Raw genomic sequence first — 23,774 nt, forward strand, 5'->3', positions numbered from 1 at the left:
TATGTCTCAGCACTATTTTATCAGTTGTCAGGTGGGATAATAATATGCCTGCCTCGAGGGGCTGTTGGGAGGATTGAGTGAGATCCTGCCAAGGACCGAGCACTGAGCTTGGCACATGCAAGGCTCCATATGTGAAAGGCACAGTGAGGATCATTACTAGCTCATTGGAGGCTTTCAGGGAGACATGGCCTGAAGCCCCACATCTTCCAAAAGGTGGAGTCTGGGGACCTGGCGGAGGTGGTCAGCCCCGTCAGAACAGAATGAAGTCTGGGGCACCTGGCACACAGCCAACCTGGGACTCTAGGTTATCTCCTCCACCTCATGCTTCCTACCGCCTGATCCATGGGGTCTCAGCTTGTTTTGCTTGTCCTTGGGGATCCCTAAGAGGGAACTTCAGTCTCTCATGATCCCCAACAGAGCTCCACAAATCACAGGCAGCATTTTCTGTGATACCAGTCTTTGCAGATATCTAAAGGTGCCATTCCGCTGAACCCTGGCAGGAACCTGGAGTGTAGAGGACATCTGGGAGATCCCTGGGTAGCTCAGTGGTTTGGCGCCTGCCTTCAGCCCAGGGCGTGATCCTGGAGTCCCGGGATTGAGCCCCATATCAGGCTCCCTTCATGGAGGCTGCTTCTCCCTCTGTTTGTGTCTCTGCCTCTCTCTCTGTGTGTCTTTCATGAATAAATAGATTAAATCTTAAAAAAAAAAAAAAAAAAAAAAAAAAGGAGGACATCTGGGCCCCCTGCCTGCCCACTGACTATTCTGGAACTTCTCTGGAGAACCAGACTTCCTCCATCTCTGTCATGTGACATGCTAAGAGTGGCTCCACCCTCGGACCCAGGCCTGGCCCTAATCAATATGTTCCTACTCTCTGGCCCCAGTGACTGGCTCACGGGTAGCCCAGGAGAATCTGGTCTAGGACTTCTATTGGGGCTGTAGGGAATCCTTTTTCCAGTCTCCTAACAGTAGGGATGACGTGAGCCTGGCACTGCTGGGGCCCAGGGTATGAGTCTGAGAAAGAGGCCAAAAACAGAGGAAAGCAGAGCCAAAAATGAACAGAGACTGTATCTTGGCGTCATTACTTAAGCCCCTGGATCCAGCCACCCTCGGAAGTTTCAGTTATAAGAGTCATTGAGCTGGATTTCTGTCACTTGTGACCAAAAGGATCCTGATGAATACAAACACTACGAGGGCAATATTGACTTTCTTTCCTGGATAAGAAAACCAAAGCCTGGGGAGGTAATGTGAGTGCTCAAGGCTACTCACAGGTCTTCACTGAGCCAGGACTTGAACTGGGGCTTCCTTGAATTCAAAGCATGGGTTCTCAACCACTTGGAGGGACCACCTCCTCCACCATCTCCAAGTCCTTCCCAGCAGCCCTACTCTGTTCTTCTCTGTCTTGGCTCTCAGTGACTCCTATAACACTAAGGACTTCCCGATATACACACACACACACACACACACACACACACACTCACAACACACACACACACACACACACACACACACACACAGCTATACATACACACTCCTGCCCCACCTGGAACTCTTCCCGCAGCTGCGAGGAATTACTCTGAGGATCAATGCGGATCATCTCCTTGTAGGTGGCCTTGAACTCGCTGACAGGGATGGTGGTCTCACCGCACAGGCAGGCCTCCAGGATTGCATCGTGAATGAAGATGTACTGCTCCTGGAACAGGAGGAGAGAATATAAGGAATTAGGAGGGGGACTAAAACCTAGAGATTTGGGGGTGATGGCAGCAGGAATCAGGCCAAACTTGAGGCAGGGGTGCTGAAGTCCAGCCACCTGTTACTACAGGTTGGACCAACCCTACTTGAAACAACCTTCACAGATATGTTCTCTTACCTCATATTTCATCCCTATAATACCCTGTAAGAAGCTCTGAAGGTGGGGGGAGAGCCCAGAGTCACACATCTTTTTTTTTTTTAATTTTATATATTTATTCATGAGAGAGACATAGAAAGAGGCAGAGACATAGGCAGAGGGAGAAACAGGCTTCCTGTAGGGAGCCCAATGTTGTGGGACCCAATCCCGGGACTCCGGGATCATGACCTGAGCCAAAGGCAGATGCTCAGCCACTGAGCCACCCAGGTGCCCCCCAGAGTCACACATCTAATGAGGATACAAACTGCAGTAGACCTCACCAGCAGAACCTATGACCTTGGCCCAATGCTGTTTGACCTCACCCAACTGAACACAGTGGAGCTGACTCTGCAAAGACCCTCAGAGGTTGGCAGGCCAACCTCCTGGATCTCAGCTCTAAGGACACCCCTCTGACACACTCCACCAGCTTTGAGTTCCTCCGTAAGGGGCCCAAATCCTGGAGCAGGCAGGGAGGGAGGGCTGTGTCCCCTACCTCCGTCTGGATCATGTTGACACGCCGGGAGCAGAGGGTCTTCACACAGTTGTAAATGTCCACAACGCCCTCACACTCGGCCATGTCTAGCATCACATCCAGAACAATGTAGCAGCCTGTACGGCCTGTGCCCGCACTGGGGAGAGAGCAGCCAGGTGCCCCATCAGAGCCCGGGAAGGGAGCCCAGGACCAAGAGGAGGGGAAGAGGGAGCCTGGGGTATCTGGCCATGTCTACACCTGACATAGGCTGGGGGACAGAGAGACATGCCACCCCACTGACAAGGAGGAGCTGGGGAGAAGTCTGTGGCAGGAGCTGTGGCAAAATGTGATGGGCCTCGGAAAGGAGGGGAGGGAAAGGGTAGTCACTGAGCTGGGCAGAGGACAAAGGCGATGCTCAGAGCTTAATCCAAGAATGTTCTTGCCTCCTGGATATCCTCAAATCCACACAAATCCTTCAAAGCCCCACACACTCATACTTGCTCACATGCTCAGTGGAGCCTCCCCAACCCTCCCAGCAGATGTCATTCTTTTGAGCTCCCAGAGGAATCTGGGCAGGCTCTTAAACACTCTTCCTGCATCGTGGTCATCCTTGAGGTGGCTGTCTCAGCGACCCGGCTGGGAGCTCAGCCAGAGCTGGGTCAGGTCAGACCCATTTCTGGGATGCTCGTGCTCAGCACCATGTTGAGCAAAGTCAAGGCGCAGACACAGAACAAAAACGACACCAGAATTTCAAGCTTGAAAATGGTGGTGTCAAAGCATTGACAAGAACACATAGTAGCAAGTCTCCCACATACCCCCACTGGGGGCTGAAATTAGTACCACCAGTTTGGGAAACTGTTTGGCAGCATCTACCAAAGCTGAATGTTTGCCGGGCAGCAATTCCACTCCTACGTATGTACCCTCCCCCAGAAATGCATCCATATACTGGCCCCCAGACATGCCCTAGAACGTTCTTAGCAACACTATTCATAATAGCTCAACACTGGAAACAACCCAAAAATCTATCAATAGCAGACCGGATAAACACATTGTGGTTTACTCAACCAGTAGAATATGATATAATATGGATGAATCTTATAAACATAAAGTTGAGAGGAAGAAGTCACACACCAAAGAGCACACACTGTATGATTCCATTTATACAAAGTTCAAAACACACAAAATGAATTCATGCTTTAGAAGTCAGGATAGAGATTGCTCTGGGAGCGCCGAGATGGGTACAGACTGGAAGGGGGCTCAAGGGGGCTTTGGGATGCTGCTAATGTTCTATTTCTTGATCTGAGCAGTGCTGGTTATTTCACAGGTATGTTTAATCTATGAAAATCAATAAAATTATATATACTTACTAGGTGTACACTTTTCTTTAAGTATATTATACCTCAATGAAATCTTATTTTTTAAGATTTTATTTATTTGACAGAGAGAGACCCAGTGAGCCCATGCAGGGGGAATGGCAGGAGAGGTAGAAGCAGGCTCCCCGCTGAGCAGGGAGCCTGATATGGGGCTCAATCCCAGGACCCTGAGATCATGACCTGAGCTGAAGGTAGACGCTTAACCGACTGAGCCACCTAGATGCCCCGAAATCTTATTTTAAAGACAGTATCTGCAAGAAGCCCAAGGAAACCAAAGAGAAGTGATCTGCGGGGGAGGAGGGGAGGGATTCTGTTATGTGGCATTTGGAAATCTGAGAGGAATCCAAGCAGAGGAGCCAGGACAAGATACAGAGACCAAGGACCTGTGGGCTTAGGGCAATGAGTGAAACCACAGGGTCAGAGGTTAAGCTTCCTAGGAGGAGAGTGGGGCAGAAACAGGACAGGGTACCTCAGAAACAAGAGAAAGATGTGGAGCCAGAGAGAAAGCAGAGCAGAGGAAAAGCAACTGGGGTTACAGGGGCCAAGCAAGGCAGGACTTGGAACAGAAAGGAGTGATGGTCAGGAGCTGCACAGGTGTGAAGGCCAAGCAGTGAGGAAAGCCCACAGCATTTGGAGAAGAGAGGGCAAAGTCCTTCCTAGCACCCAGGCCAAACCTAGCACACAGGTGTGCAATGCACACTCGCTGAATGGAAGCAAATGGAACTCAACCTGCCTGGTGCCTCGCCAAGCCCTCCCCCACCCCACCCCACCCCACCCCACACCCACCCATCTCCTGTGCCTCCCTCAGCCTCTAGACCCGGGGCCTCCATGGGTCTTGGGCAGCACATGAGGGTGCCAGCCTCAGAGCCAAAGGGCCCTTGGGCATCCGTCTCTCCTGTCCTCTGGCTCTAAGCAGGATGAACCCAAACCAATCCCACGCCTTGTCCTCTTCTCCTTGGGATTCCCAGCACCTCACCTGCAGTGGATGACAACAGGCCCAGCATCGGGTGGGGTAGAGGCCTTCACACGCCGGATAAAGGCCAGCAGCCCTGTGGCATGGTAGGGGACGCCGTGCTCTGGCCATGCTGTGAAGTGGAACTGGCGGACCTCGTGCCGGGCAGAGTAGCCTCTCTGGGGAGACAGTCAGAGTCACTGCTGGCATCCATTAGACACCTGCTGGGTGCCAAGCAGCCGTGGCGAGTATCCCACCGCAGGATCTCAATCAATTAATCCCAATGATAAACTTATGAGTGGGTATTAATGACTCACTGTACCAGCAAGAAAACCAAAGCCCAAAGAGAAGAAGTTGCTTGGCCAACGTTAGACAAGACAAATACTATAGAGGAGTGGGGACCAGGGCCTGCCGGACGCCTAAGCTGTCTGCCAATCACCTGCCTCTGCCTCCACATTGCTGTGCAACCCAAGAGATAGATCACTTTGACTCTCTGGTCTTAGCCTACAGGGGGAAAGTGTCTCCTTTGAGGATTGTTAAAGAGGATAAATGGGATCACAGACAGGAGGACTCAGGCAGTCACTGGCCATGCGGCCCCGAGAGGGATGCAGCACTCCACCTCACTTTATTTGTACAACAGGACTAATGGAAACACCTCATCCCAGAGTTTTCCAGGGCTTAACCAACATGTGCTACGGGCTCCACACCATGCCCAGCAGAGCGGACCAGCCTTGCCTGCTACCGTTATTTCCAACATCTCGATGTCCTCTTGGAGTCCCCAGCAAAGGTAGTCCCCATCCCGTCTTCCCACCATGCCCCCTGCAGTTACAGAGCAGCTGCCTTGCTGGGGAGGACAACGGAGCCCTCCTCACCCCTCCTGCTCCGCACTGGGAAGCAGGGAGGTGGCCTCTGCCCCGCCTCTTCAGGCACCCCTGGAGGGACCAGGTGGCAGGAGACTCACCCGCTCCAGGGCGAAGGTGCGCACGACATACTCAGCTAGAGTCTCCGTCTTCACCAGCGTGATCTGGATGTCCCCATACATTTCCGAGTCCTCCGGCCAGTACCGAGAGCATTTCACCTGGAGTCCCCACAGGCAGGCTCGGTGGGCTCTTTGCTGGGCCCCACCTTGGCCCGCCTTACCCCCTCACGGTAAAGCCCTGCTTACCCTGCCCACCTCCACCAGCTTGGTGATCATGACAATGCTGGAACAGTGCTCCTGCCACACCATGCGCCAGAAGTCGTAGACCATCTCGGGCTTCGGCCCTGGGGCGCAGAGGGTGCTAGTCCCAGGGCCAGCACACCTGCCACCCAGCACCACCACCCCAGGCCGGGAGGCTCCTGAGCCCCAGTGAGGGCTTCATGTACACCCCACACACCACCCCACCTAGCGTGCCGCTCATGCCTGGAGGGCCCGGGGTGGGGGGCAGTATGAGGGAGGGCCTGGCACGAGACCCCAGTCATCCCAAGTGAAACCCAGCAGGTAGAACTTGAGGGCTAGGTCCTCAGTGTACGGCACAAGTCTCCCGGATGAATGCACAAATGAACGGCTGGGTAGAGGTGATGGGGAAGATAGCCAGAGGGACCCAGGCAGCCCCCAGACCAAGACGCATGATCTACACTTGGCAGGACTGAGTGAGCCTGCCTACCCCTCTGCATGCACCACCTCAGAGACAGACAGATGGCCAAGGGAACTACAGATGCACTGAGCACATTGGGGAGACGCAAACACAAAGAGGGGGCAGAGATTGGTGGCCAGATTTCAGAAGACCCAGCCAGACAGTGGGACTCAGGCATAGAGACAGCAGGGAGGCAGACAGGGAGTCAAGCAGGTCAGGAGAAAGGCAGAAAGGCAGCAGATGGCATTCAGCAAGCGGGCACACACGGTTAGAGGGGCAGGTACCTTGAGTGGCTATGAAGTGGTTTGATCTGTGGTAGCCCTGGAACGGAAGAGGGTGCAGTGAGACCCCAGGGAGCAGCCCCTCGCTCCCTCAGATCTTACCTCCTCTGCCCTCCTCTCCCAGATGCAGCACATACACAGCCACAGCCAGCTGCCCGCCCTCTTCCCTAGAACCCCCTAACCTGAGGGGTGGAGGGGACAGGGAGCCTGTCCTCCCAGCTCCCCAGTAAGGACAGAAAAGCAGCTGGGACACCAGTGTCTTGGGTTGAAACCCATCTTTGTTGTGTGACCCCACAGAGACATGACTCCTTTATGAGCCTATAGGGTCTCCCCACCCATAAACTGGGGAGATTATCTATAATCAGCTTATAGGACTGTTTGGATACAAATAAAGTCCACGGAGACCCTGCCCAGGTTACCAGAGGGTCCCCAGACCCCACCCAGGCTGGGTCTCATCAGCCATCCTAGGCCACTCGGGGCAACCAGATGGGCAGTGCCCATTCCCTATTATATGTCACCCAGAGCTTGGGGGACCCAGGGACCCAGATGAAGGCTTCAGGTTGGAAGCAAATGAGCACATGGGTTACTCACAGCCCTCAGATAAAATGGTTTTTACATCTTTAAAATCAATAATAATAATTTTTGAGGCCCTATTATGATCACATACTGTGCTAAGCACTTTACCTGCATGATCTCCCACAAAAGAGAGGGCAAGATCTGTTTCACCCTCCATCCCCAGAGCCTTCAGGCTGTGAAGAGGAACCAGCCAGCCCCAACACCCACCCCGGGGCCACAGCCAACCCTGCTGTCCGGCCCACATGTGACACCTAGGGCACCAAGGCAACCCCAGGGGAGAGGTAAAACATGCTACTGCACTGACACAGGAGAGAACAATCAAGGTTGCATAGCTCATGGCAAGTTCACACCTGCAACCCAGCTCCCTGCACCTCAGGCCCCGGAGGGAGCCCTGCAATCAGACTGCCAGGGTTCAGGTCCCAGCTCAACCTCTTGCTAGCCATGTACCCTCAAGCAAATTCCTTCATTTCTCTATGCCTCGATTTTCGCATCTACAAAATGGGACTGATCATAGTATTTACCTCCTCTGGCTGTTGTGAGGAGTAAACAAAGGAACATACCATGTCAAGGGTGTTCTGGCACCACAGCCAGCACAAAGTCAGCACTTCATCAATGGTACCTCTTATTCTGGCTACTATTTCAAGTTCAAAGAGTTTCCCCGAAGATTCAAATAGTACGGATGTCAAGAATTCCTAGGGCAGAGGGTGGTTTGCTCCAGGGGTTAGGAATCTGAGCCTGGGGAGTCAGGGTGACGTGGGTTCCCTGCAAAGAGCCACTAAGTGACCCAGGCCACTAAAAGGGCCTTCCTCAGTCTTTAACATACACCCGCAGCTCCTAGGGATCTTGTTAAAAGGGAAATTCAGATGCAGAAGATCGGGTGTGGGGCCTAGGATTGTGCCTTTCCACCAGCTCCCAGGTGGACCTCAAAACACACAAGTAGCCAGACTCTCAGCCTCTCGGAGCCCCTGCTCCCTGCTGCAGGGTGGGACACACACTGCAGATTCTGCTGTATACCAGTCGTGAAGAGCATCCCCAGAGCCACTGGGCCCTCACTGGTGGAGCTGCTCCCGGTCTGGCCTAATTCCCCAGCCACTGCCTCTGCCTCAGGTCCTCAGCTGAGCTGCACGGCAAATGGGGGAAGGCCTGGGAAAGGCACTGCCGGGGCTGCCCTCCCACCTCCAGCGTTGGTCAAGCTGGGAACCAGCTACTCCACCTAAAGTCAGCTGGCCTGAGAATCCCACATGAGACCGTCTCTTCTGATTCATCCATCTCTGTCCCTCCGGTGGCCCAGCCCAGGGTCAGCACCAGGGCTAGTCAGCAAGTACCGTCCACAGCTGAACAAGTTTTCAACAGATAACCCTCCATATCTGCATTAATTTCTTCGTGCATATGTGCATTCCTGCACAATTAGAGAACACTATGATGGAAAGCATAAAATGATCAGGTGTTAAAGGAAGGTAAGCAGATCCATCACCTTGAACATACCCTCTTGAGAGCATCTGAGAGCACAGATGGGCACCGGCATGTCCTGGGCACCTTCTCCCAGGGCACATACCCACACCTGCCTGGAGCCCCTGCGTGGGCAGCAATGGGGGACTGACCACTTGCATCACACTCAAGAACCCCAGGGCCTCCTGATGCTCCTCACAGGGAGAGAACCAGAGTCTAGCATGAGGACTGAGGGTTCACACGGGGCTTGAGACCCAGCTCCATGTGGCCATGAGCAAGTCACTGAATATTCCTAAGGCTCCATTGTCTCATCTGCCAAATGCTGGCCCCTACCTCTTGGGAGTATGGGAAAGATGAAACGACAAGCCTAATGTGTTGGCATAGGGCCAGGTGCCTAGCCAATGAAACTCTTGTTAACTGACATTTGAAGATGGATTAAAGCCACGCCTTCTGTGGGCATTGAAGAGTCTGACAATGAACCAAGTGGGTGGGACTATGCCTTGTAAGGATATAAAGAAATGCACCTGTATTTGTCACCTCCTAATCGGAACACTAGGGCAGAGTGTATCCACCCATTTTGTGGGCCTATTTTTCCATTCAAATTTGGGAACCTGGGGCACCTAGGTGGCTTAGTGACTGAACATCTGCCTTTGGCTCAGGTTGTGATCCCGGGGTCCCCACAGGGAGCCTGCTTCTCCATCTGCCTGTGTCTCTGCCTCTCTATGTCTCTCATGAATAAATAAATAAAATCTATTAATTAATTAGTTAATTTAACTAATTTGGGAACTTTACCAACTGTTAAAGCACACTCAAAATAAGGGGGGATTTCAGAGAACACATCTGGGAAAATTGGTCATCTCCAACAGCTGTAACTGTGGGGACCTTTCACTTCACATCTACAGAGATGTGTATATTTCTGTACTGTCTGAAAATGTGATAATGAATTATATTTCTGCAATCTTTAAAAAACAAAATTTTTTTTATATATGAGGAGGTAAAATAGAAAGGTGCCCACAAAATAACAAACAATCTCATCAGGCATCAAATATATGCAGTTCACCCTTAAACAACACGGGGGGTTTGGGGCATTGCCCCCCTGGGGAAGTTGAAAATCCACACATAACTTTTGACTCCCCCAAAACTTAACTACTAATAGCCTTACCAATAACATGAACACTCAAGTAACACATATTTTGTGTGTTACATGGTATTATATACTGTATTCTCATAACCAAGTAAGCTAGAGAAAAGAAAGTATTAGGAAATCAAAAGAAATAAGAAATATGTTTATAATATTTACTATATTTATAAAGAAAATCCACAGAAAGTGGACCAGTACAGTTCAAACCCATGCTGTTCAAAGGTTGAATGTATATATCAAAAACCAAACTGAAGTACCACTAGATGATAGGACTTTTTAAAATATTCCTAGAAGGCCCAGGGATGACACAATTTTTAAAAATAGAATACCCGGGGTGCCTGGGTGGCTCAGTTCATTAAGCATCTGCCTTTGGCTTAGGTTGTGATCCCGGGGTCGGGCCCCAAGTCAGGCCCCCTGCTTGATGGGGAGTCTGCTTCTCCCTCTACCCCTCCCCCAGCTCATGCTCTTTCTCTCTGTGTTCTCTCTCTAATAAATAAACAAAATCTTTTTCTAAAAAAAGGATACTAAATAAAAGTAAAAATAGAATACCTAAAGTGCTCCCCCATAATAAAACATTCAGAGTAGCTCTAAATTGAGGGCAAAGTAGTTAGGGTTGAGTTTCAAGCAAACTGATCACAAAGGGATTCGAACACCAGAGAAATTAGTTTTAAGGGGACTGGTGGGGCTGTCCTTGCTTCCTTGAAGACCCTGACCCCAAGCAGCAGAGAGGGAGCACCCAAAGCAGCTTCCCCCACCGACCCCTGCCAGCGCCATACAGGAGGTATGGCTGGTGAGACTCACTGGGTGAGGGGAGCTGGGGAGCCAGAGGTGACAGAGGTGGTAGCCGGTCAGTGGGGCCTGTGGAAGCACCCTCATCACTGATGCCCCATCTCAGGGCAGTGGAGGATGGCAAGGACTTGTTTACAACAGGTGTCACATTGAGTCTGCAGCCCTGGGTGGCCCTTGGCCAGGCTGTTGAAATGGACAGTTGGCATTGGGTGCACGAGTGGAGGGGAAAGGGGGACAGAGACAGAGAGAAAGACAGCCAGAGACCATGAGAGAGTCTAAGATACAGCTGGTGAGAAGAGAGGAGGAGGAGGAGACGGGGAGAGAGATACTTACTTCACGGTTTATCCGAATCTTAATGATTCCAGTGAGGGAACAGAACAAAGCAAAAGAGACAGATATTAGGCCAGAGGCAGATGGAGGTGGTCGGAGCACAGGAGTGGCCAGGATGCGCAATGTGAGTAGGGGAGGCAGAGCAGAGACGGGGGCAGGGCTGGGCCAGAGAGTGGGGAGAGGCATGAGCCTGCTGGGGCCCAGGGGGAAGCCAACTGGGACACTGAGGAGACCCAGAAGAGGCCCCTGTCATCGAAGTCACCCAAGTCCGAAAGGCTAGGCCCAGCCCATACCCCAGTCAAGGGAGAGCACAGGAGGTAGGGAAAGAAGGCAAGGAATCCTGGAAAATATGGGGTAGCATAATTTCACCCCCCAGGAGGTGAAGAAGAGGGAGAGGAGAGGTCTCCAGAGTCCCTGACTATCCCACCTCCCAGGTATACACCTTCCTCCTCCTTCGCTCCTGTAGCTCCCTACTCCCACCCTTTCCTCTCTGGCCACCCAAAGCCAGCTCAAGCCCCCACCTCCATGCAGCCCACCATGAGTAACCCTGGCCATACCACTAAGTTGCTGTGTGACACTGGGAGAGTCATTCCTCTTCCCTGGACTGTGCTTTCCCAACTAATCTGAAATTATTTTATTTGTATATACATTCATATGCCTTCCCCATTAGAATCTATATGTTCAAGGAAGGCAGGGATGGTGTCTATCTGGTTCACTGCCATACCTCTAGTGCCCAGGACAATGCCTGGCACATGGTAGATGCTCAAAATAGATCTGGTAAATGAATAAAAGATTCTCTCCCAAACTTGACTTGCTGTCAGGCTGGGGCAGTCTGACCAGGGTCCCTGGGCCCTGTCCCATCTCACCCTCATTCACACCTGGGGAGCAGATTCGTCACCTCATCACTCAGTAGCCTGGGCTTCCTGGCTGCCTGCCCTGTCGTCCCCAGCCCCTTCCTCTGGCCCATCCAGACCTAGCTGCTGCATTCGATGGCAGGAGAGCCTCATGGTTGGCAGCAGAGGCTTTGGAGACACAGACAGGCTGAGATTTGAGTTCCTTCTCGCCCACTCACAAGCTATGTGACCTTGGACAAGTAGCTCCACCTCTCTGAGCCTGTTTTCTCACCTGTAAAATGAGGTCACGATGCTAACTCATAGCGTGATTTCAGGGATTATATAAAATGAAATCTTTGATATAAATTGCTTAGCACAGTGCTTGGCACACAGTACACTCTCAATAAACATGAGTTGTTCTTAAGGTACCACTCAGCTCACAGTCAAAATACTCTTAGCAACTCCCTGGGACCCCTAGGGAAAAGTTCCATCTCTTCGGCCTGCCATCTGGGGCCTTCCCAATCCACCCCTGCCTACTTGCAGCCTTACTGTGTGAGTCATGCAAATCCTACCTCTGAGCCTCTCGGTCCTTCCTGAGAGGGGCTCCTTCTTGGACTCCAGGCCTAGCTATCTGCCCACTACCTCTCCTTCCTGCTTCACTGAAACCCCCACCTGTCCACCCCACAGGAAGTTTCCCTGATAGCTTTGCTCTACCCTCCCCCAAGCTCTCTGGCACTGACTGCAGAAGGGTATTCCCTGCCAGGATGCTGGCCTGCCTGGGCAGTGCGCCTGGAGCAGGCAGGGCCAGGCCAGCAGAGATGACGGCGAGGCACTCACGTCTATGTAGTTGGCGTTAATGTAGTCGGCATCGGGGCCTCCCATCATCGGGGGCAGTTTCACTCGGTGCCGATCATCTGAAAACACAAAGCAGGTGGCCATGGGGTGGGCAGGGATTGAGCTAGGGAGCGCAGGGCTAGGGCAATGAGGGGAGGCTTCCAGGAGGCCAAGAGGTACGGCACAGGCAGGAGAGCCAGGGTACCCAGAGGCTCAGGGCTCACCAGGAGGCTCTCGGCACCAGAGGGGGCAGGACGGGCTAGTGGTTAAAACCTAGGCTGTGGCATCAAGGAGACCCAAGGTCATGTGCCACTCAGGCAAGTGTTAGCTGTGTGACCTTGAGCAGGGAGCTTAACCTCCCAAGCCTCAGTTTCCTTATCTGTAAAGTAGGGGTTATAATAGGTCTCATACATCTGGGTTATTGAGAAAAATAAGTAAAATAATGGGTGTGGTAATCGGTACATGGCTTGGCATGTGGGAGGCTCTCAATAAGTGGCTCACTCTGGCTGTTCTCCCCCACTATACTCAGATCCCTCCCACCCACACCCCAGACCCAGGCCCTTTCCCAGGACTCACAGGCAGGCGTGGGCTCTTGCCGGCTACCCTTGACCTTGTCTTTCTTCTTTGTGGCATCCCAGCCTTCAAAGAAGCTCTGCCAGAAGGGAAAGTAAGGCCATAGTCAGCAAGGAAGGGAAACCCCTCCCCTTGTAAGACCCCATCCCCTAACAGGATGGGAGTGAGACCAGGGATAAGGGCCAGATTCAGGGATCAATGTGGTGCCTGAGATAAAGTCACCGGATATCCCTTTATCAGCAAGGGACTAAATTCAAAGCCAAGCAGTGGGAGGGAGGAAATGAAAAAAGCAGGGGTGGGGGGGTGTCAGGTTTAGGGTAAATCCAGGTGTGAGTTGGGAAGAAGATAAAAGTGAAGGTCAAATGAAGGTTAGAAGGAGGTAGTGTCAGAGTGCAGATGGAGGGAGAATGAGATTCAAATCTGAGTTCAGATGGAATTTAGGATGAGAGTCAGGGTCAAATTCGGGCTGGGTGTTAGGTCAGAGATCAGGGTCAGTATAGGTAGGTGGTCAGAGTCATATTAGGGAGAAGAGAAGGATCATGAGCAGGGTCTAGATGGAGACACAGAAGACTGAAGGTCAGACTTCTGGTCAGGATCGGGAGTGGTGTGAGAAACCAAGTCAGTCTGAGATTGGGGGTGGGGTCAAGGTAAAAAAACTTAGGTTGAGTTAGGGGCTGTCAGAGCAAAGGTCCTCCAGGGCTAGGCTGAGGGTTGCCCAGGGTCAGGGTCCACGGGAGTGAGAAACGGGCAAGGCCCTGGTGAGGGGTCCTGGCAGGACTGGGGCCCTGCACCTCGTACTCCTGCTTGAAGCCATAGCCCTCAGCCGTCTTCATCTGGTTGATGTGCTGCAGGAGGTCGGCCACACGCACTGCAGGGTGCAGCTGCCCCGTGTGATACGGGGAGCCCTTCCGGCCGCAGGGACGCCGTGGCGAGCCCCCCAGGAGGCTGCTGGCCTCAGTGACCCCACCACTGCGCTGGTCTCCTGCAGACAGAGGGAAGAAAAGGGGTTCCTGACGCACAATGCCCCCAGCCGGGGGAGCCTCACACAGACTCAAGGCATGAGAGGGGGTGAATGGGCCACATGGAGGGGGTTCCCGGGAGCCAAGAGGCCTGGCCAGTCCCTTCCCTTCTGCTTCGGTTTTTCCATCCGTAAAATGAGCAGGTTGGGTGACGGGGCCTCTGAGGGCCCTTCCAGCCCAGCCCTCCTGGCCCGGCTGGGATCCTGGGGTCCCCTGACTCCATCCAGTTGCTCCCCAGCCTGGACCACCCTGTGACTTCACCGCACTGCCTGCAGGGGGCAGCACTCAGCAGAGCCCATGAGAGCACCCCCTCTTCTCTCCCTCTTCCAGAGAACAATCTGGAACAATTGGCAACTCCCAGTAATTACCCCATTCAAAGACAAGCAAATCCCGAAATTAGCTGCTGCTGCCACCCCCTCCACAGATTAACGCGAGACACCTGAATAGAAGCATTTCTCCTGCGTAAGCATTTCCATTGTCAGCCTGTGCGGCGGCCTCAGCCAACTAGGGAACAGGTCGAGAGGTTCACGGTGACACACACGCGCATGCACAAGAGCACACAACACACACCCTGGGAAAACTATCCCCTCCCTCCAGACCCACACACTCCCCTCTCTTCTGGGGAGATGTTCCCAAGGACATCCCACCCTGATTCCCTCAGGTCCTGGGACTGAGCCAAGTGCCCCTCTCGGTCACACCCGCCTCTGGACACTCTCTTAATGCCCATTTCTCTCCTGTCCTGGGTACAATGCAGGAGGCTCAGTCAAGGCCAGCCCTCCACATTTCTCATAGCTCTTCTCTGCCCAAGTGTGGTCGAGTAGGGTCAGGTGGGGAACCCCCAGCAGGGCCCAGATGCCAGCCCCTTCCCTTCCCACCACCTCCAACACCCATCTCCTTCTGTTTTTTCCTGATAACCTCATATCCATCCTTCAGATATTGGCCAGAATGAGCCTTCTTTGTAACCTTCTCTGGCACCTGGCCTCTGAGTCCTACTCATGGACAGACACAATGGATTCATGACACCAGGACAGACCCCTGCACAGCTCAACTCCCCCAAACTCCAAACCCTGTCTCTTCAAATCAAGGGGACCCCCATGCAGGGCAAACTGTCTATGCTACAGTTTGAAAACTGCCTCCAGGCAGACAGGCAGTGCGATGGCATGGCCCACTCTTTCCTCTTCTCTTGGGGATCAGTCCTGAGCTCCCTGTCACCCAATGTCTGAAGACAATTCCTCCACATTTGATCCAGATTTTCTACTTAGAGCCAGAGGGCAAGTCACGTGTCAGTTACAGCACTGTGGTCAGATACACCAAGCCCCTGATTCTTCAGATGGAGAAACTGAGGCCCAAAGAAGAGACTTGCCTAATGTAGCAGTTGCGAAACTGCATTCCAGAAAACACTGATGATGGCAGATGACTAAGTGCTACTCCATTAAAAAGGAGAAGAGAAGGAAGATGAGGATGAGTTCTCTGTTTTAAAGGAATCTTGTGAAATTCTGGTTGAAATGAAAAAAGTATGTTTCTTCCCTATAAGACCTCCCAGGGCTCCCTACAGATCAGTGCGCATTGTCAATCTCCAAGAGATGAGTAGAAATAGCAATGTTTCACCACCATCTCTCACCACAGAGAGTTTTGTTTGTTTTGTGAAACATCCTCAGGGGAACACAGGGATGACTGTGGTGATTAAGATACAGGCTCTGGGGGCAGCCCCGTTGGCTTAGCAGTTTAGCGCCACCTTCAGCCCACGCCATGATCCTGGAGACCCAGGATCGAGTTCCACATCAGGCTCCCTGCATGGAATGGAGCCTGCTTCTCCCTCTGCCTGTTTGTCTGTCTGTCTGTCTCTCTCTCTCTCTCTGTCTCTAATGAATAAATAAAATCTTTAAAAAAAAAATTACAGACCCTGGAGTCAGGCCTGAGATCAAATCCCAGTTCTGTGTGTGGGACCCTGGGGATGTTACTCTCCCTAAACCTCCCTCAAGTGAAGACAAAAACTGTTGCCATTATGATTATGATTATTATGATTATATAAATATTAAATAAGATAATGCCTATAAAGCACCCAGCCCGGTGCCTGGCACATAGCAAGCACCTGCAGATGAGGCTGTGGACATAATTAGTCCCAGGAAGCCAGGGCAGTTGGCTGACTGTAGGGGGCCTTCCTTTCCTGGCCCTTCTCCAACTGCAGGATCCTGGTTCAGGACCTGACAGTTCTGAAGAGCATCTACAACAGATACACAAGCGCATAGATTTCAAGACAAAGGCTATCTGCTGGCTTGACAAACTGGGAGAGACAGAGGAGTCTTAGGGCTGTTAGTAGAAGCCATGCTTCCTGGAGGGCTCTTGAGGTGGAGGGCTCTTGAGGTGTAGCCTCACATACACGTAGAATCAACTTGCAATGGCTGAAGACAAGCAAAATAATCCCACCTGGTCGGGGTCCTGACTGGAAGTCACAGCCAAATCAGGGTGGCTTCCATCTGAGCCCAAGAAGGACATAAGCTGCTCTATAAAGACCACCAGAAGACAGCAGGGTGTTGAGCCATGATGTTGCCAAGAGGACCTTCTACTTCTGAGGCCCAGAGAAGACAGCTCTCCACTGTCCTTGTGTGTGGTCTCCCCCATGGGATTTGAGACACAAGCTCTTCCTCACTCCCACCCCCACCCCCAGGACCAGCTTGGAGGAAGAGGTGAGGGAAGGTGAGAGCCAGCCCTCAGCTTCAGGATGCCTCCTGGGGCTTATTCCAGGCTCTCCCCAGCTCCACCGTGATTGTGGGACACCTTCTACAAGTACCCAACTGGACAGCTGAGGTCTAGGGAGGGAGGTCTGGGGCCCAGAGGCAAAAGCATTGCGTCTGGAGTCAGAGAGACCTGAATTTGAATTCTGAGTTGAGTCCCTTGACCTCTCTGGGCCTCAGTTTCCCCACGTGAAAATGAAAATCTTCAGACCTTCCTCAAAGATAGTCCCCTTCCCTGATTCCCATCGCCTCAGATGAGGACAGGCCCCCAGTTATATGGTCTGGCACCACTCCAGACTGTTCCTTCACTACTGCAATTAAGATATAACTATAAAGAAACATAGCTTGTAAAAATAGTGAATAATGTCTTACGTATCAAGTGCTTTCATATGTTTGGCGTGATACTCAGGTCACTTAATCCTTAGACTGTTCCTATGATGGGGACGCCTAGGTGGCTCAGTGGTTGAGTGCCTGCCGCAGCTCAGGGCGTGATCCCACGGTCCTGGGATCGAGTCCCATATCCGTGCCCCACAGGGAGCCTACTTCTCCCTCTGCCCTTGTCTCTGCCTCTCTCTCTGTGTCTCTCATGAATAAATAAATTTTTTAAATCTTCAAGAAAAAATACTGTTCTATGATATAAGCACTACTGTTATCCCCAATCCAAATGAGGAAACCAAGGCTGACAAAGGGTAAGTTACCTGGTCATTAAGCAGTAGCATAGGATTCAAACCTGGGCCCTGTTGTCTACCCTGCTTTCTCTGTTTCTTTCTTCCTGATAAACAAGAATTCACGGTGATGAAAAGGATCTAGCACTTAATGACAAACCATTTGGCAGGTGGAACCCACTGGCATCCACAGGGGTGAAGAGCTCCAGATGGACAGGGCTTAGAAGGGGCTGAGGGTTTTCACAGGCAGGATTTCAGACACAGAGGTCGGGGGGGGGGAGGGTCCATTGCCACGTCCTAGCAACATCCCAGACAGCTTCCTCACACCATTTACTCAGCGTCAAAAATACCCATGGTAAAAAATTCACAGACTGAGGACGCATCAAAATCAACATGGCTTTCTGTTCCACACCACAAAAATCTGGGCTCCTCTGTTTGGAAAGCAAAGAAGGGAGTGGAGGCTAGACCAGCATAGGGTGTGGAGAGAGAGAGAGAAAAGGGGCTGACCCATGGCCCCTATCCCCTGAACAGACATCTGCCGTAGCTTGTCCCACTCCCCCCCTTCCCAGCAGCCCTGTCCTGTCCAGCCCAGCCCACACTGTCACCACCTCGACCCAAAGGTGCATCTTCTCGAGACCCCAGCAGCACTGATTGTTCCCACCAACCACATGGCAATTAGCCTGGGCCTGACTTCCCTAGGCCACATCACCCCAGCTGTCAATGATCTGGCTGGAGGCAGAGCCCAAGCACCCTGCCCCTCTGGATTTCTCAACGTGACTCAGCAGCAAGGCACACACCCACACTGCCCCCACTTCCCACTCTCCCCGACACCCACTTGAATTTCCCACCAATCACACCGCTGCATATGCTCACCCACTCATGCTGTTGCCTCACCCAGGCATGCCCTTCTTTTCCCATTGCTGCCTGTCCAAATCCTGCCCATGCCATGCTGAAGGCCCAGCACAAGATGGAAAACAGCTCTTTGCAGCTCAAAGAGACCTGCATTTAAATTCCAGCTCTGCCACTTCCTGGCTGTTTGACAAGTGACTTCCTGTCTCTGAACCCCTCTGTTTTCTCACGTGTAAGATGAGTTGATAATAGCTACCTTGCTGGGCTGGGTGAGAGTTTAATGAGGAAGATCACAAGGACAACATGATAAATACCTGCACATCTGTGAGTTTGAAAACTTACACAAAATGGGCAAATTCCTAGACAAATAATCACTTACTAAAAGTGTTTGGAAAAAAATAGGAAGTTTCAATAGTCCTTGGCTCCTTTAAATAAACTGTATTAAAAGTTTAAAATTTTTCCACAAAGAAAACAGAGGAAAAGATTATTTTACAGGTGAATTCCACCAAACTTTCAAGATGACAATTATTCCCATCTTTCATAATAAGGAAAAAAGAGAAGAGACCTCAGTGCATTTTACAAGGCTAACAGAATCTTGATACTAAAAACCAGACAAGAATAGCACAAAAAGGAAAAAAATCATGGGCCAATCCCACTCTTGAATACAGCTTTGAAATCTTGAACAATATGATACCTATACCGAATCCAACAAGACATAAAAAATACAATGCATCATGACCAGGCTGAATTTATGCCAGGCACCGAAGATTATTTTAACTTTAGAAAATCTGAAAATGTCCCTCACCTTGTTAACCTTATTAAAACAAAAAAAAGTTTAATGCCCATTTCAATAAAACCTCTTAGCAAACTAAAACCTGAAACTAAAAACTAAAACTTGTTAACCTGATAAAACATTTCTACCAAAAACTGTAGCAAACTTCATGCTCAGTGTTTAATGTCAGAAGAATTTCTTTTAAAATCAGGAAAACAAGGGGCACCTGGGTGGCTCAGACGCCTTTGGCTCAGGGCATGATCCCAGAGTCCTGGGATCCAGTCCCGCATCAGGTTCCCCATAGGGAGCCTGCTTCTCCCTCTGCGTATGTTTCTGCCTCTCTCTGTGTTTCTCATGAATAAAAAAATAAAATCTTTTTTAAAAAATCAGGAAAACAAGACAAGGATTCCTGCTATTACCACTTCCATCCAACCCAGTGCGGAAGGTCCCAGACAGTACCATGCAGAAAGACAAGGGAAAAAAGGAAAGGAAATGAGACAGAAGAAACAAAATTGTCTGTATTTACAGACCCTTTGATCATACTCAGAAAACCTGAAAGATTCTACAAATGAAAATTAATAAATAAGGTTATCAAGGACCATGGATATGTTTTATATACACACACATATATATATTAAAAATCAACTATATTTCTCTATATGAGCAGCCATTAGAAATACAATATTTTAAAAGTGTACCATTTATCTTGGGAAAACTGGACATCCACATGAAAAAGAAATGGATTTGGACCATTACCTCACACTATATACAGAAATTAAAACTGTACATTTTTTAAAAATGATGAGGGTACATCTAACAAACTAGATCAAAGACCTCAATGTAAGGCCCAACACTATAAAACTCTTAGAAGAGGGGCACCTGGGTGGCTCTGTCAGTTGAGTGCCCATCTGACTCTTGACTTTGGCTCATGTCATGATCTCAGAATCATGAGATCAAACCCCACATTGGGCTTTACACTGAGCATAGAGCCTGCTTGAGATTCCCTCTCCAGATACTGCCCCTCCTCCACCCCCACTCACATGCTCTTTGTTTCTCCAAAATAATCATAATCATAATTGTTTTTAAAAGATAATTTTTTTAAACTCTTAGAAGAAAACAGGACAAAAGCTTCATAACAATGGATTTGACAATGATTTCTTGGCTATGACACCAAAAGCATAGGCAACAAGAGAGAAAAATGGACAAACTGGACCTCATGAAAATTTTTACAATTTTGTGCAACGAAAGACACAGTCCACAGAGTAAAAAGGCAATCTGAGAAGAGGAGAAAATGTGTACAAAGCATATATCTGCTAAGGGATTAATATCTAAAATACAGAGAGAACTCTTAAAACTCTACAACAAAGAAATAAAAAACCCAAATCAAAAATGGGCAAAGGAAATAAAAAAAAAAAAAAAAAAAAAAAAAAGGGGATCCCTGGGTGGCGCAGCGGTTTAGCGCCTGCCTTTGGCCCAGGGCGCGATCCTGGAGACCCGGGATCGAGTCCCACGTCAGGCTCCCGGTGCATGGAGCCTGCTTCTCCCTCTGCCTGTGTCTCTGCCTCTCTCTCTCTCTCTCTCTGTGACTATCATAAATAAATAAAAATAAAAAATAAAAAAAAAATGGGCAAAGGGCTGGAAGAGATATTTCTCTAAAGAAGATACACAAATGGCACATGCTCAAGGTGACAGCACTCATCATTAGAGAAATGCAGATCAAAACTTCAGTGAGATACCACTTCAACAACCACTGGAATGGCTACTATCAAAAACAAAAACAAAAACCCAGAAAATAACCAGAATTACAAGGATGTGGAGAAACTGGAGCCCCTGTGCACTGCTGGAGGGAATGCCAGACAGCACGGCCACTGGAAATCTGTATGGTGGTTGCTCAAAAAATTAAAAATAGAATTACCATATGATCCAGCAATTCTACTTCTGGCTGCGTACCCAAAAGAATTGAATTAGGGTCTCAAAAAGATACATGTTATACTTATGTTCACAGCAGCATTCTTCACAAGAGCTAAAAAATGGAAGCAATCTACATGTCCATGGGTGGATGAATGAATAAGCAAAATATGGTACATACATGCCACAGAATATTCATTAGCCTTAAGAAGGAAAAAAATTTTGAAAAATGCTACATGATGAAAGAAGCTTGAAAACATTCAGCTAAGTGACATAAGCCAGTCACAAAAAAGACAAATGCTCTATGATTCCACGTATATGAGATAATTAGAGTAGTCAAATTCACAGACACGGCAAGTAGAGTGGTGGTTGCTGGGGGCTGGGAAGAGGCAGGAATGGGGAGTTACCGCTTCATGGGAACAGAGTTTCAGTTTCACAAGATGAACAGAGCTAGGGGGCTGGATAATGGTGATGGCTGCACATTATGCATGTGTTTAATACCACCAAACCCCACACTTAAGAACAGTTAAGATGGTAAATTCCACGTTAGTTGTATTTTACTGCACACACCCACACAATGTACGATTTGCAATGGAAATAAAAAATACAAGGGACCTGAGGGTACATCTAACAAAAGAGGTGCAGAATTTTATGGAGAAAATCACTGAAAGACACTCAAGACCTAAATATATAGGGTGATATATATCCCCTTCTTGGATGCACAATTTCAGAAGATGTCAGTTCTCCCCAGATTGATCCAAACATTTGATACAAATCCACCCAACAAAGTTTTCCAAGTAACTTGAAAAGATGATTCTAAAATGTATGAGAAAGAGAGAAGCGTGGGTGGTTCAATCGGTTCAGCATCCAACTCTTGATTTCGGCTCTGGTCGTGATCTCAGGGTTGCGAGATCAAGCCCCACAGCAGGCTTCCACCAAGCATGGAGCCTGCTTGAGATTCTCTCTTTCCCTCTCCATCTGCCTCTCTGCCACCTGCTTGTACATAATCAATCAATCAATAAAACATAAGAGAAAGAGAATGAGGACAAATAATAACCAAGACATCCCTGATGAGGAGCAAAGCCGGGAGAATGCGATGTCTCAGACACCAAGACTTAGAGAACTCTAGCAATGAGGCAATGAGGTATCAACAGACACACAAATGACCAAATCAGCCCATCAAAGAGAATGAGGAGCCAAAAAACAACCTACCAACATACAGAAGCATGGTCTCCAAAGAGAGTGGCTCCACAACGAATGATGAAAGTACAATGTATAGGGGCACCTGGGTGGCTCAGTGGTTGAGCATCTGCCTTTGGCTCAGGGCATGATCCTGGGGTCCTGGGATTGAGTCCTGAATCAGGCTCCCCATGGGGAGCCTGCTTCTCTCTCTGCCTATGTCTCTGCCTCTCTCTCTCTGTCTCTCATGAATAAATAAAATCTCATAAAAGGGGGATCCTTGGGTGGCTCAGTGATTCAGCACCTGCCTTTGGCCCAGGGCATGATCCTAGAGTCCCGGGATCGAGTCCCGCATCCGGCTCCCGGCATGGAGCCTGCTTCTCCCTCTGCCTGTGTCTCTGCCTTTCTCTCTCTCTCTGTCTCTCTCTCTCATTCTGTCTATCATGAATAAATTTTTTAAAAATTTTAATCTTTAAAAAAAAGAAAAAAGTACAAAGTGTAACAGAAGCTAGGACATGAGTTACTACAGAAAAAAATTAAATAAATAAAAGAAAATATAAAAAAAGAAAATCCTTCATTCCTCTGACACACAAAAATCAATCACAGATGGATAAAGATTGAAATGTGCAATGCAAAAATATAAAAAGGTTTGGAAAAAAGTAAAAAATATTTTATGACCCTGCAAAGGAAGCATTCTTGAAGGAAACACAAAAAGTAGAAATCAAAAAGTAAAAGACTGATGAACTCAACTAAATTAAAATAAAAACGTGTTCCTCCAAAGACACTATAAATAACCTGCGAAGATGAGCCACAAATTGAGAGAAGATATTTGCAATTCATCAGTGAAAAGTGATTATCATCCTAAATATATAAAGAACTCCTAAGAACCACTAAGAAAGCAACAGAAAACCTAATAGAAAATTAGGTAAAAGGCATGAACAGGCATTTCAGGAAAAAAGAAAGCTGAATGGCCAATAATGATTTGAAACTATACTCAACCTCATTAGTAATCAGAGAAATGCAAATTAAGACTATAGAGAATCACCATTTTATACAAACTAGTTTGGCAAAAGGGAAGAAGCCTGGCAAATTCTGAGCTTGCCGCAGAGCAGCAGAAGCTCTGTGTCGCTGCTGCCGGCCGTGAGCACAGGCGAAGCCACTCTGGGACACAGCTCGGTTCCATCTTCCAGAGGGGAGCCAGCACACACTCCTGCTGGCTGCTTCGCATATGTCCTATTGCAGGTGCATCTGGAGATCCACTTAAGAACATTCAGAGCAGCCTCATTTGTAATAACAAGAAAACTGGAAGCAAATGAGATGTCACTGGATGGAGGAAGGGAGAAATAAAGTGCGATACATTCACATAATGGAAAACTATACATCAGAGAAAACAAAAAAAAAAAAACACAGTGAAACCTCCACCTGGGCAAATAGGAGAAACACAACGCTGAGCTGAGAAATAGCGTGACTGCATTTTTACAAAGCCCCAAAACGAGCAAAGCTATATAATACACTGGGGATGCATGTACCATGGTAAACCTAC

General features: G+C 49.4%; 1 protein-coding gene across 6 annotated transcripts in view; it reads right to left on the reverse strand.

Annotated features, from left to right (window-relative positions):
• Positions 1-23,774, reverse strand: part of PTPRU (protein tyrosine phosphatase receptor type U) — a 78,700-nt gene that overhangs the window by 6,759 nt on the left and 48,167 nt on the right. For 3 of the 6 annotated variants that reach the window (XM_038531341.1, XM_038531344.1, XM_038531346.1), the window contains 10 exons: positions 13,896-14,086; positions 13,108-13,183; positions 12,535-12,611; positions 10,868-10,885; positions 6,583-6,619; positions 5,848-5,945; positions 5,644-5,760; positions 4,707-4,861; positions 2,379-2,514; positions 1,541-1,690 (listed from right to left, as the gene is read on the reverse strand). In XM_038531341.1, the coding sequence (XP_038387269.1) occupies positions 1,541-1,690; positions 2,379-2,514; positions 4,707-4,861; positions 5,644-5,760; positions 5,848-5,945; positions 6,583-6,619; positions 10,868-10,885; positions 12,535-12,611; positions 13,108-13,183; positions 13,896-14,086 (1,055 nt within the window). The remainder of the gene's footprint in view (positions 1-1,540; positions 1,691-2,378; positions 2,515-4,706; positions 4,862-5,643; positions 5,761-5,847; positions 5,946-6,582; positions 6,620-10,867; positions 10,886-12,534; positions 12,612-13,107; positions 13,184-13,895; positions 14,087-23,774) is intronic. The other 3 variants (XM_038531342.1, XM_038531345.1, XM_038531343.1) reach the window with 1 other exon arrangement.

Source organism: Canis lupus, chromosome 2 (assembly GCF_011100685.1).
Source record: "Canis lupus familiaris isolate Mischka breed German Shepherd chromosome 2, alternate assembly UU_Cfam_GSD_1.0, whole genome shotgun sequence".
Classification (NCBI taxonomy): domain Eukaryota; kingdom Metazoa; phylum Chordata; class Mammalia; order Carnivora; family Canidae; genus Canis; species Canis lupus.